Source organism: Artemia franciscana, chromosome 15, assembly GCF_032884065.1.
Source record: "Artemia franciscana chromosome 15, ASM3288406v1, whole genome shotgun sequence".
Taxonomy (NCBI): Eukaryota; Metazoa; Arthropoda; class Branchiopoda; order Anostraca; family Artemiidae; genus Artemia; species Artemia franciscana.
In genome coordinates this window covers 11,953,964-11,967,026 of record NC_088877.1, presented here as the reverse complement: position 1 = coordinate 11,967,026, position 13,063 = coordinate 11,953,964, and the positions used below count along the sequence as shown (strand labels likewise).

Genomic DNA, 13,063 nt, shown 5'->3' with positions numbered 1-13,063 from the left:
CCCAAAGAGAACGGACCCGTTCCAATTATGTCAATCACGTATCTATAACTTGTGTTTATTCTTCCCATCAAGTTTCATACCAAACTCTCCACTCTAAGCGTTTTCCAAGATTTCTGTTTCCGCCTTCCAACCCTCTATGTCCCCGGATCCGGTTAGAATTGAAAATAGAGCATCTGAGAAATAAGATTCTTCTATATATCAATTTTCATTAAGATCTAATCACCTATTCGTAAGATACCTCGATTTTCACGTTTTCCAAGAATTCTGGTTTCCCCCTCCAACTCCCCCAATGTCACTGGATCTGGTCAGGATTTTAAATGAGAGTTCTAAAGCACAAGACCCTTCTAAATATCAAATTTCATTAAGATCTGATCACCCGTTCGTAAGTTACAATTACATCATTCTTTTCTAATTTTTCCGAATTAACCCCCCCCCCCCCAACTCCACTAAAGAGAGCAGATCTGGTCCGGCTATGTCAGTCAAGTATCTTGGACTTGTGCTTATTCTTCCCACAAAGTTTCTCCGCTTTAAGTGTTTTCCAAGATTTCCGGTCCCCTCCCCCAATGACATTGGATCTGGTCGGGATTCAAAATAAGAGATCTGAGTTATGAGGCCCTTCTAAACGTGAAATTTCATTAAGATCCGATCACTCCTTCGTAAGTTAAAAATACCTCATTTTTTCTAATTTTTTAGGATTAACACCCCCTCAGCTCCCTCGAAGAGAGCGGATCCGTTTCTATTATGTCAGTCACGTATCTATGACTTGTGCTTATCGTCCACCAAGTTTCGTCCCGATCCCTCCACTCTAAGCGTTTTTCAAGATTTTAGGTCCCCTCCAACCCCCCCCCCCAAATGTCACCGAATCCGTTCAGAATTAAAATAAGAGCTCTGAGACACGATATTCTTCCAAACATCAAATTTCATTAAGATCCGATCACCCCTTCGTAAGTTAAATATACCTCATTTTTTTTACTTGGTAGATACCAAGTGCCATAAAAAAGAGACAAGAATACGGCATTGGACGGTCCGAAACCTCGGCGCTGATCTCCCTCCTATGGCCCTTCAGCCAGGAAGTGCAATGGGGGATAGCCACACCTTTTGTGCTTTTGCACACCCTTAATTGTTTACCTTCCCCAGGTTTCTCCAGATTGCCTACCCATTTACAGCTAGGTGTAACTCTGGCTGAACTAACAGAGTAACGTCACCAACTCCTGTCCCAAACCAATTCACCCGCGACGCTATGCATTGTCTTCATATTTTTATGGCACTTGGTATTTACCAAGTGTCATACAGCGATCGCAATTTCTATCCGTCGGTCTATCTGTCTGTCGGTCCCGGTTTTGCTAGATCAGGCACTTCCAGATAAGCTAAGACGACGAAAGTTTGCAGGCGTATCCAGATAATGCGTATCCTATCTGGTCCCAGATAGGGACCAGACCAGATTAAATTAGAAATTCCCCAATTTGACCATCTGGGGGGGGGGAGCGAGCAAACGAACAGAAAGACGGTTAATTCGGAAAAATTATAAAAAAATGAGGTATTTTTAACTTACGAACAGGTGAGCAGATCTTCATGATATTTGATATTTAGAACAAACTCGTGTCTCAGAACTCTTATGTTAAATCCCGACAGGATCCAATTATACTGAAAGGGGGGGGGAGGGTGAAACCGGACAATTGAAAATTGAGGGATGTTTATCTCACAAATGGATGATCGGATCTTAATAAAATTTGATATATAGAAAGATATCATGTCTCAGATGCTCCATTCTAAATTCGGTTGGATCTGGGGACATTGGGGGTGGAGGGGGGAAACAGAAATCTTGGAAAACGTTTGAGTGGAGAGATCAGGATGAAACTTGATGGGAAGAATAGGCACAAGTTCTAGATACGTTATTGATATAACCAGACCAGATCCGATCTCTTTGGGGGAGTTGGGGGATTTCTAGTACTTTGTTGAGTTCCAGAATAAGTATAAGTTCTAGATGCATGATTGACATAACCGGACTGGATCTGATCTCTCGTCACCAGTGCCATATGAGCTCTTAGCTCTTGATTCTTTTAAAATCACTTCAAAGCACTTAAAGCCGACTTCAAGATGGTTAGATAAAGATGGTCCAAAAATCACCGTCATATTAAGTAAGAATTTTGTAATTGTAAATTCTTGTGGGGACGTCAAAAAGTTCAAAATAAAATTTGTAAAAGAAGCAATCAATTAATCAATGGGTTTATTATCATTTCAAAAATAAATTAAACAATCCTCATCCATTCCTGTACACCAAGATCCTCAATCTTTACCTTTCAAACATAATACGCAGCGCGGTCACTGCTCCTACCCTCAGAAACAACCTCATCAAAAAGGTCATTTATAGAATCTACATGGAAAACTGTATGAACAAAAAAAAATTAGAGGCTCGAAGCCCCTTCTCGACATGCTTCATATTTATTATATTCGAGATGTTAGCCTGCAAAATGTAATATGATATCCCTGTGAAAGGTTCACACTTGATTGAGATTTTGGAGTTTTGGAAGAACCCAAAAACAACTGTATATATCAACACTCCTCTTAGTATTTACATTTTTCATTTAATGAAATGGCAGACCTTCAAGAAATAGTGTAATTTGTAAGTGAATTCAATGAGTTTCGACTGGGACGTCGTTTCCAAATAAACTTAGGCGGCAGGGGATAACTAGAGGGGACAAGAAGGGACGGCTGTCTCCAGGTGCAAACTATCAGGGGTCGCCAAACTGAAGCTTTTTTTCATTAATACTATTATCTTCGTGGTATTGATATTGTGGTAGTTATGGTGGGGAGGGAGGGAAAAACCAATATTGTCTCTGGGCGCTAAAAACCCTAGCTACTCTTCGGCTTAGTCGGGTGCGCTTGGGCGGCAAATGTTTCCAAAAACAGAGCCATTCATCTTGAACCCCACCAGATCCCAGCAGCAATCAATAATAATTGATTATATTACAGGCTGGAAACTAAGCTTTGAGATATTGTTTTTTTTTTTTATCAAGGACCAGTTCTGTGCACAATAAAAATTTTGCGTCTTCAAAATATGGCAAAATATTTCTTATATTGTTAGGCCCAGATATAAGGTCTTTTTCTACTTTACTGGAAAGAAATCAATCAAAATTCCATGACTTTTTCTCTCCTTGTGCTTAGATGAGTCATAATATATCATTTAATGCTACTGCAACCCGAAAATCCCCCGACTCTGTGCAATATATTTTCAGATGTTACGCCACTGCATCATTAATTCTCCCCTTTTCTTGTCTTTTTTCTGACTTACCTTATCTTTGGAATTTAATACCACAGCTGCTTCTGGAGGAACTCTAATCACCAGATGCCGAGACACTGCTGAATGGACAGGAAGCCAAACTCGAGCGGGAAGATTTAAATTCAGGGTTTGCAATTCCGCCATTAACCGTGTTGTCTTGCCATCTTTAGTACTGACCCCTGCAAGCCTTTTCCCGACTGATACAAGGGCTTTCATAAACTCAAGTTGGGGAAGGAGCCGAGGAGCCTGAAAGATAATTAAAAGGTGATTACTTTAATATGGAAAACGAGGGGCGCTGGTTTCCTGCCACTTGGTGTATATCTCGAAGCGCCACTGGTGGCGCACAGTTTCACCGTAATTGAAGTAGTCCCAAAATGATTGGCACATTCCCCAAACCGCTTGGCGCAGTTCCACTACGCTTGGCACGCGCCACATGGCATACATGATTCCTGAGAGATACCCTTCAACGAAAAAAAAATTAAGGGTATATCATAACGTAATATATTCCCCAGATAATAAAAGTCTAGAATAAAATAACATTTTGGGTATAAATATAAGTGCTTGCATGTCAGACCTTTGTAGGGGAAACAAAACATTTCTACGCTTGGCACCCACCACCTGGTGTAAATAATTCATGAGAGCTACCCCTCGACGAAAAAAAATTAAAGGATATATCATAACAAAACATGTACCATAGATAACAGTCTAAAATAAAATAACATTTTGCGTATAGGTATAGGTGCTCGCATGTCTGACCTTTGGGGGGAGTAAAACATTTTTATTCTTTCATTTTTAATTATAGCTCAACCGGACATATAATTTAATGTCTTATTTATTATATGTCAAAATATTATTCTAAAGAAGATGGCATTTTTTGCACTAAAAACTGGGTTTTCATGCTGTAGATTTAAAAATATTTCATATTATGTGGGGACATTCTCGTCCATTATAACAAGGCGAAAAAGAATCATTCATCTATGCCCAATCTGTGCCTGCCTGCCACAAAAGTAAATTTCTTAAGACAGCTGGAAACGCTTGACTCAGCACTGGAAACCACAATCCTGAAGTAAATATTTACCCCATGACTATAATAAATCTAAAACGTAAATAAAACATGTAATTAAATGTTTAGGTCATACATCTCATAAACAAAAGTGCGAAAACAGGAAAAATAAGGGGCGGAAGATACATTTTAATTTCAAACAAATGTTAGTTTTCTGTAGAATAAGATAGCAAAAACAAAACATTAAACATCAAATAACTCTGCAAGGCCCAATGGCTGGGAGTGCGGGAGAAAGGAAGGAATAAACAAAACAATAGACAACAAAACGAGAAAAAAAAACCCACGATCCAACAGTGAATACCCGCCGAAAACCCAGTCATCCAAATTGCCTTACATAATTACCAAAGCAAACCATAGTTCTAGCTTCCATCAGAGACATCAAACCCTAGAAAATCATATTGCGAGGTAAAGAATTGACAACTTATCAGCCGACAAGGGTGGGGGCGGCAGTGGCGGTTCTGGCCTCTCTTCTGCCCGGGACAAAATTTTCAGGCCAAATTTTAAAAAATTTTCATTTATTAACAAAATTATTTTCAATTCATAAATTAATTAAGATTTTTTAAATTATTATTCAAATCATTATTAATTATTTTAACTTGGTTATTATATTTTTTATCTTTCTTTTACTAATTAGTTAATAATTTATTAATTATATCCATTTATTAACTGCGTCATCCACGTTATAAATACAATTTGAAAAATATCTTAACCGTTATATTACTTGTTAGAAATGAAAGAACGTATAGAATGTTATTCTAGACATTCTAGAATGCCTTGTTAGAGTGCCTGTGCCCGGGGCAACGGACCCTTCTGTACCTCCCCTAAAACTGCTTCTGGCGGACGGGAGATGGTCCCTAAGAATTTGATCGGCGTGCAGTAATGATTATATCCGCCAGTAATAAGGAGAGACGAGGGGAGGGCGGAGGCAAAAATGATGTATAATCCCTGGGGCCATAAACAGGACTTTTGATTTTGAGGGGAGGGTAAAAAGAGACTTTAAAACACTCATCAAAAATTTAAAATTGATCTTTAATCCCTTTAGATTTATCGGAATATTTCTGGTCTATGCTGTTATTACGAAATTGAAGAATAACATTAAACCCCAAAATGAGCGCGCGAAAAATCGAGAGATTCCTCTTAAACGCAGGCAAATCATCAAAGAGTTTCACGAGCTTTGAAGTTACATTATATATATATATATATATATATATATATATATATATATATATATATATATATATATATATATATATATATATATATATATATATATATATATATATATATATATATATATATATATAACAGAATCCACAAATCCAAATATGTGATAGCATATTGGCATTAGAAAATATTTGTTACACTTAAAAGTATACTCAGGTATAAGCGCCCTTCAAAGAATGAAGGTTTATTCGAATATTCTGCAACTGGAAGAACCAGTGCTTTGATAAATTTAATTTTTGGGCCCTATTATTAAAATTTCACGTTTCCCTTAACAAGTCATCCTCCCTTTATTTTTATAAAACCTTTGGACGATATTGAAGGAGGTGGAAGGCTGTACATTATTACGTGTGTGCAAAATTTTTATGATGCCTGAACAGGAATGGATAGCCAAGCTAAAGTTATGTTTTAATACAGGAAAGACCAAGGACAATATACGAGGGAGGGGCCTCGTACTTCCCCAACTGTCTAAAGCTATGGCAACGATTAAAGTAGATAGGAGAACCGAGCTAAAATAAAACTTATCTTACTTATTTATTCAAAATCTACTTCAATTCAAGAGGGAATTTACATAACCTAAAAACCTACCTTTGACTGGGCTAACATAAATTGAATGGAAAGTATCTACTGCTAGTTCTGATACACATGTGGGAAAGTAAAATTATGTACACGATATAATTGGATTGAATTCCAAAAAAAAAAATGTCTTGAGAAAGTGATTTTCTTTACATTGCACTTTTGCAGTTGTCTTGTGGTATAGATGTTATGTTTCCACAGCAAATAAATTTATTCCTTGGGCACTTAGCCAAGAACAGAATCTACTGCATGCGAAAATAAAAAAAAATGATTTTGAAACTCACAAAGAGATTCATGTAATCCGGAATAGCAAATTTAAATAACCACAAAAATATCAGAGTGACACCTTGAAATGAACTAAACTAATCTTAGCATAAAATTAAAATAAAAAAAACAAACTAGTTTTTTTTAATGAAAGTAATGAGCGACATTAAAACTTAAAACGAACAGAAATTACTCCGTATGTGAAAGGGGCTGTTCCCTCCTTAACGCCCCGCTCTTTACGCTAAAGATTGACTCTTTCTCTCAACTCTACTTTTTAAAACAGTAAAAACCTTTAGCGTAAAGAGCGGGGCGATGAGGAGGGAACAGCCCCTTTAATAAAATATAGTATTATATATATATATATATATATATATATATATATATATATATATATATATATATATATATATATATATATATATATATATATATATATATATATATATATATATATATATATATATATATATATATATATATATATATATATATATATATATATATATATATATATATATATATATATATATATATATATATATATATATATATATATATATATATATATATATATATATATATATATATATATATATATATATATATATATATATATATATATATATATATATATATATATATATATATATATATATATATATATATATATATATATATATATATATATATATATATATATATATATACACAGGGTGACCCAAAAAGATTCGTACCCATATTTTATTCGAAAAAAAATCGATTTTTTAACAAATATCCTTTCTGTTGCAGTACATGAAAGGTGAACCTTTGGATGATCGTTTGCAGCTATAGTTACCCCAAAATGTCTTTCAGCATGTCTTTCACCAATCAGCAGGAGATGTTCTCCCTGGAGATCTATTTTGCGACAAAATCATACCAGAGTGTACAAATTCAGTTTCGAAAACTTCCATTGTCGCAACTTTCCACCAAAATCACGATTGTTACTTGGGTTACGAAATTCAGTGAGCATGGGATGGTAGTGGACTTATTTCTAAAGCCACAGGGGGAACTTATTCAGGCAGGAAAGAGAGTGCAAGGAAAGAAGAAAACATTGCTGTAGTGAGGGACTACACTGTCCAATTAAACGTGAGAACACGCCACAGTGACTCCCTTGTCATTCCGAGTTCTTGGCTGTGTCTACGTACTGATTTTCTAGGGCTGTGTCCTACTGAGTCCCTTACTGCAGCAATTTTTTCTTCTGTCCTTGCATTCCTTTGTCATTCCGAGTTCTTGGCTGCGTCTATGCATTGATTTCCTAGGGTCGCATCCTATTGAGGCCCTCGCTGCAGCAATATTTTCCTCTTTTTCCAGCCTGAATAAGTTCCCCCTGTGGCTCTAGAACATAAGTCCACAACTATTTTGAAAAAATTCGTCCAAAATAGGTCGCAAAATAAGTTATACACTCTGGTATGATTTTGTCACATAATAGGTCTCCAGGGAGAATATCTTCTGCTGATTGGTCCAAGACATGTTTGGGGTAACTATAGCTGCAAACGATCATCCTAAGGTTCACCTTTTATGTCCTGCAACAGAAAGGATATTTGTTAAAAAAAAAAAAAAAAATGGATTTTTTATCGAATAAAATATGGGTACGAATCTTTTTGGGTCATCCTGTATATATATATATATACATTAATCGATAAGTTCTAGTTATACTACTAAATTTCCCTTTAGCGAATGGTGGCACACGATGGACATTTTCCTTGGGCATGATATTACAGAAGGACCGCATTTTTACAAGATTTAAGGTGTATTTTGTTTTGTTTTTTTTTTGTTCTTTTTTTTTGTATTTTCTAATTAAATTGAGTTTAGACTAGCCTTGATATTTCAGGCATTATATCAGCTTATTTGCAATCGCTTTTTCATTCTTTGATAAGCAACTCTAAACAAGGTGTGAGAAGCGCTGACGGAAGAACTGCCAGGATATTATGTAGTTGCGCATGAGGTATATATTGCCGTATTTTCGTAAGGCAGTGCAAGAATGATATCTATTTGTTAGTTTTGGTAAACAATTCGTCAAAGAAGGAAAAAAAAATATAAGGCCTAAATAAGGTGATATAATGCGAGAGAAGGGCTAATCGAAGATAAAATTAAGAACATTCTTTCCTAATAAAATGTACAAAATTATCTACACAATGAGAGAAAGACAACTAACAAAGGACAATTGTTCGGGCTCATTGTGCCGTTTAAAAAGTTCGGTTCAAACTAACTTTATATTGAGCGATTCAACGGGGAAAAGAACACTTAAGCTCTGACAGATGATGGTAAATGCCATCAACCGAAACCGACCAAGTGATGCTGCTGTTCAAATTCCAACTGGTATGTGTTATTGAAAATGAAACCAAAAAGAAAAAGAAAAAGCACTTTTTTTTTAGTTCCGGGGTAAAATTGCCTGCCACAATTTCATGGGTTTTTCTGGTACTTGTTAATTAAACGAAACACTCGAGAATTACGCTTAGGTTAGATCTCAGAAAACCGGTTTCATAGCCAAAAAGACAAGGTATGGGTGCCAGAATGCAATGGACTTGTGTATTTGGGCTATATATTTGCACATTGGTGGGTGTGGGGTTAGGTTAGGGGTGATATCCAAGCACTAAAGTCTAAAGTCTAAAAGTCTTAAGTACTAAGTCCAAGTGCCAACTCTAAACTTAGCGAAACTTATGTATTAAAAATCAGCATCAAAATGCGATTCCTTTGATGTAACTATTGTTATAAAAATTCCGTTTTTTAGAGTTTCGATTACTATTGAGCCGGGTCGCTCCTTACTAAAGTTCGTTACCACGAACTGTTTGAAAATACAAAAAAGGATATTTTCCATGAAATTGCCCCAACAAGTTATTTTTTACACCTACGGAATCCAGGGTATATTTAGGTCATTGTACAAAAATATAACTCTAAGAGACTCAAATAGGAGAATGAAAAAATCCCATGAGAGAGTCATACTTACTCCCACCGTTTATCCGTGCCATTTAATCGAACACTTGGAAAACCATAGGTTCTATAACTATCTTAGTTCTATTACCATCTACCTTAGTTCTGTAAAAGGAATGGCACACGGACGGATGATAGATAGACTTATCTATTAACAAATGAAGTGACATCATTTTATACAATACTAATAAGGGCTTATGCCAGATTTGCCTCTCACTCATTCGGACTATCTGTCTTGGCTTTTTCTAGAATTAGCCATGGTTACTTGATTTTTAACTCACTATTAAGGAAACCGAAATAATAGCTTGGGTCCTCCTACAATATCACATAAAAAAAAAAAAAAAAACTTTTTACTGCGTTGAAATGTAGAGTAAAATGAAAAAAAAAAACCAATATCGATGACAAGTAAGACAACAAAACGTAAAATAAATACAATTTTTGGGTATGTCACGTCTTCCAAACTCCCATATAGGCTACAGTATCAATGTGCGCTTTACTGAAAACTAAAGAGAATGTTTAAATTAAAACCTTTACCTTCTCAGTATATTTTAAACGCATTCGAACCGAATGAGTTTAAAAGAAAGAAATTATTGATGAAAGTTGGTGGTTTTTATTGCTAGGAAAATCCTCTGATCATTTAAGGTCAATCTCTAAATGGTCGGCGAACAATCGCAAGCCAAAAGATTTATATACCAAGATTCACAAATCGAGGAAAAGGGGTTGAATAGAGGCACCCAACTTCGCGTTTCGATAACAAAAAGATCCTTCAATTCTCGGATTCAGAAATATCATCAAACACCACTTGAATACCGTGTTTTGGCTTAGGACAGTTATCTGATCATTTAAGAGCATTCCCAACATGCAGCGGCGTCAATTTACGAAAAATATGGGGTAAGAGGAATATATTTGTCAAAATATACAAGAAGGGGGGCAAACTGGTAGTTTTTTTCATTTTCTCAGTAAAAAAATACCAAGAAAAGTTTAAATGAAAATTTCTCAAAATAGGTCAGTTTTCAAAGAGAGGGGGCACTCTCCCACCTAATTGAGACCACTCTTAATTTGTATTAGATTATTCACGGGTCGAAAGACATTTGTTTTGAACCAGCCATCGGTCCTATATTTTCTAAATAAGTTGCATATTATTTAGGTTTTTACGAACTACCTCCCAGAAACAATAGCATCCGTATACAGTATACCTCATTCTTCTCCTGGACTTAAGTTCTGTTTTAAAAATTCCAATAATAAAGCATATTTCCTAAATTATACAACAATGAGTAGATATTGTGCCAGATTAGAATTTGATATCTTTTGCTAATTCTCACAATCGGATGTGTAACAGGAAATGGAAATTAAACCCAGGATTAAGTCTATCGAATTGATAACTAAATTACCGTCAAGATATGAAGAAGCAAAGCGTTGAATTTACAAGCTTACATTTGCAAAAATACGGTAATCGAAGAGAAATAATGGATTATTTTTTATTTTCCGGTATGATCAACAACAGAACCATACTTCGATAGTTCAGTTTATATTCACACGCTGTAATTCATTATGAAGAGACCAAGACGGATCTAGAGAAAAACCTTTGGGAGGATTCTTTACAACAGAAAATAATAAAGAATTTTATACGAATTAAAGGAAAACATGGGAGAATGGTAAAAAAAGGGGGAGGGGCATCACGCCCGGAAGCTTCATGCGTATTTTTTATTATATACAGGCACGTAATTGGTATTTTCTTTCAGAGTGACCAGTAATTAAAAAAACTGAAATGGGATCCAATAATAAAAACCAATTATTTGGCAGTTTGAATAGGAGGTGCCCATTAATTCAAGGAAATTTAGATTTAAGAGGGATCCTTACCCTGAGTCCCCCCTGAATACGTCCCTGCTTCTGTAAAATATATATAAAAAAAACTGCAAGCACCTTAATTTTACTACTATATATGAGGGAAATATGTATCCACCAAAGTAGACTAATCCAAATTACTTGGAACTAAAAAAAGGTCTGAAGAATCACTTCCCTTGGCCAATTACTTCTTGGGATTTTGAAAAATAACATGTCTTTTTATTTTTCAGAGCCAACGCTCTGGAATTACGAAAAGCCAGAATGCCACAAGAACCATTAGAATGAAGCTCAGCCATTAGCTGAACTATAACAACCACTATTGAATTTTTTTAAAGGTAGCCTACTATCGGATTGATTAGCTTGATTCAGGAACGAATGCATGGGGGCCATTGCTGTGCCCATGTCTTCCCCCAAATCCAAATTTTTCGACTTCTTTTTAAAATTTTGTATATTTTCATGATCCCCCCCCCCCGAATAAAAATTCGTGCTTACGTGTCTGGTTCGATTCACGTTTTAGACTGCTCTGTCAAAGAAAGGACATACTCGCCTTTTTGCCATATAATTCTTAAGAAGAAGATAAAGAAAGGCGATATCTTCTTTCTTAAAAAGAAATAAGATATGTCATGTCATTAGGATGACCATTAATACAGCTGATTTTTCAACTTTTTATTTTCTTGAAATCTATTGACATTACAATAATAATAATAGTATTGAAAACCAATCAAGCTATACACAAGAGCGCTATGATAGCACAACACTAATGTTAAACAAAATAACGATGAAAATAAAAAAATGCTCTCTACATTTTTATGTAATCTCTATATATTTTAATCGGCACCAATTCACAAAAATGTAGAAGGGGCCAGAACGTTTCGGTCTGCAAAAATTAAGATAAAAAAGAGGTATTTTTAATATTTGGTTAGGGGCTCTAGAATTTTTAAACATAAAGATGAAAAATCTTAAGATAGGGCAATTGCACCGCCCAATCGGTGCCATTTTAATGTACCATTTTCACCATTTTTGCAGACCGAAACCCTCTGGCCCCTTCTACATTTTTGTGAATTGGTGCAGATTAAAATATATCTAGAGATTACGTAAAACGTAGAGAACGTTTTTTTATTGTCTAAGTTCACTTTTGTCGTAAACCTTCAATAAGATCGCTGTGGTTTTGAAATTCGTAACTTACTCTTATTCAAACAAAAATCAACAAAATAACGTTGAAAATCAAAAAACGTATATATAATCGAACTAGGGCTTGAAACTGAAGAATTTTATCAATTTGAAGAAAAAAAAACTGTTGTTTAGACAGATAGAAATAGATGGTCATTATCATTCTCAACTTAGCTCCCCGTTGTATTTGACAACTATTAGCACCTAAACACAATGAGACATATAACTTTGTGCGTGACACATATAAAATGGCACCAATTGGGCAGGGCAATTGCCCTCTCCTAAGATCGTGAAAAATTCATTTTTCATCTTCATGTTTAAAAATTCTGGAGCCCCTAACCAAATATTAAAAATACCTCTTTTGGTATCTTAATTTTTGCAGATCGAAAGGTTCTGGCCCCTTCTACATTATTCTTTCAGATTATGCTTTCAAATGATGACATATGATAAAATGCAACTTAAATTAAAAAAAAGTTTTACTTCGCTTTCTTATGGTGTACTAAAACCAAAGGCTTTTGAGAATGTCAAGTTCACTTTTGTCATAGGCCTACTATAAGATCGCTGTGGTTTTGAAGATAGCCAATTCGTAACTTACTCTTATTCATTAGTACCATTTACTCACCAATTCCTTAGTGGATTATGTTTTTGTGTATTTGTTTTCCCTGCAGTATTAC

At 35.2% G+C, this 13,063-nt stretch overlaps 1 protein-coding gene across 5 annotated transcripts in view; it reads right to left on the bottom strand.

Annotated features, from left to right (window-relative positions):
* LOC136036051 (phosphatidylinositol 4-kinase beta-like) overlaps nt 1-13,063 on the bottom strand; it is a 206,082-nt gene that overhangs the window by 94,553 nt on the left and 98,466 nt on the right. For all 5 annotated transcript variants that reach the window (XR_010619617.1, XR_010619618.1, XR_010619616.1 and 2 more), the window contains one exon: nt 3,293-3,526. Coding sequence is in view for 1 of the 5 variants with exons in the window: in XM_065718007.1 (XP_065574079.1) it covers nt 3,293-3,526 (234 nt within the window). In the remaining 4 variants the exon portion in view is untranslated. The remainder of the gene's footprint in view (nt 1-3,292; nt 3,527-13,063) is intronic.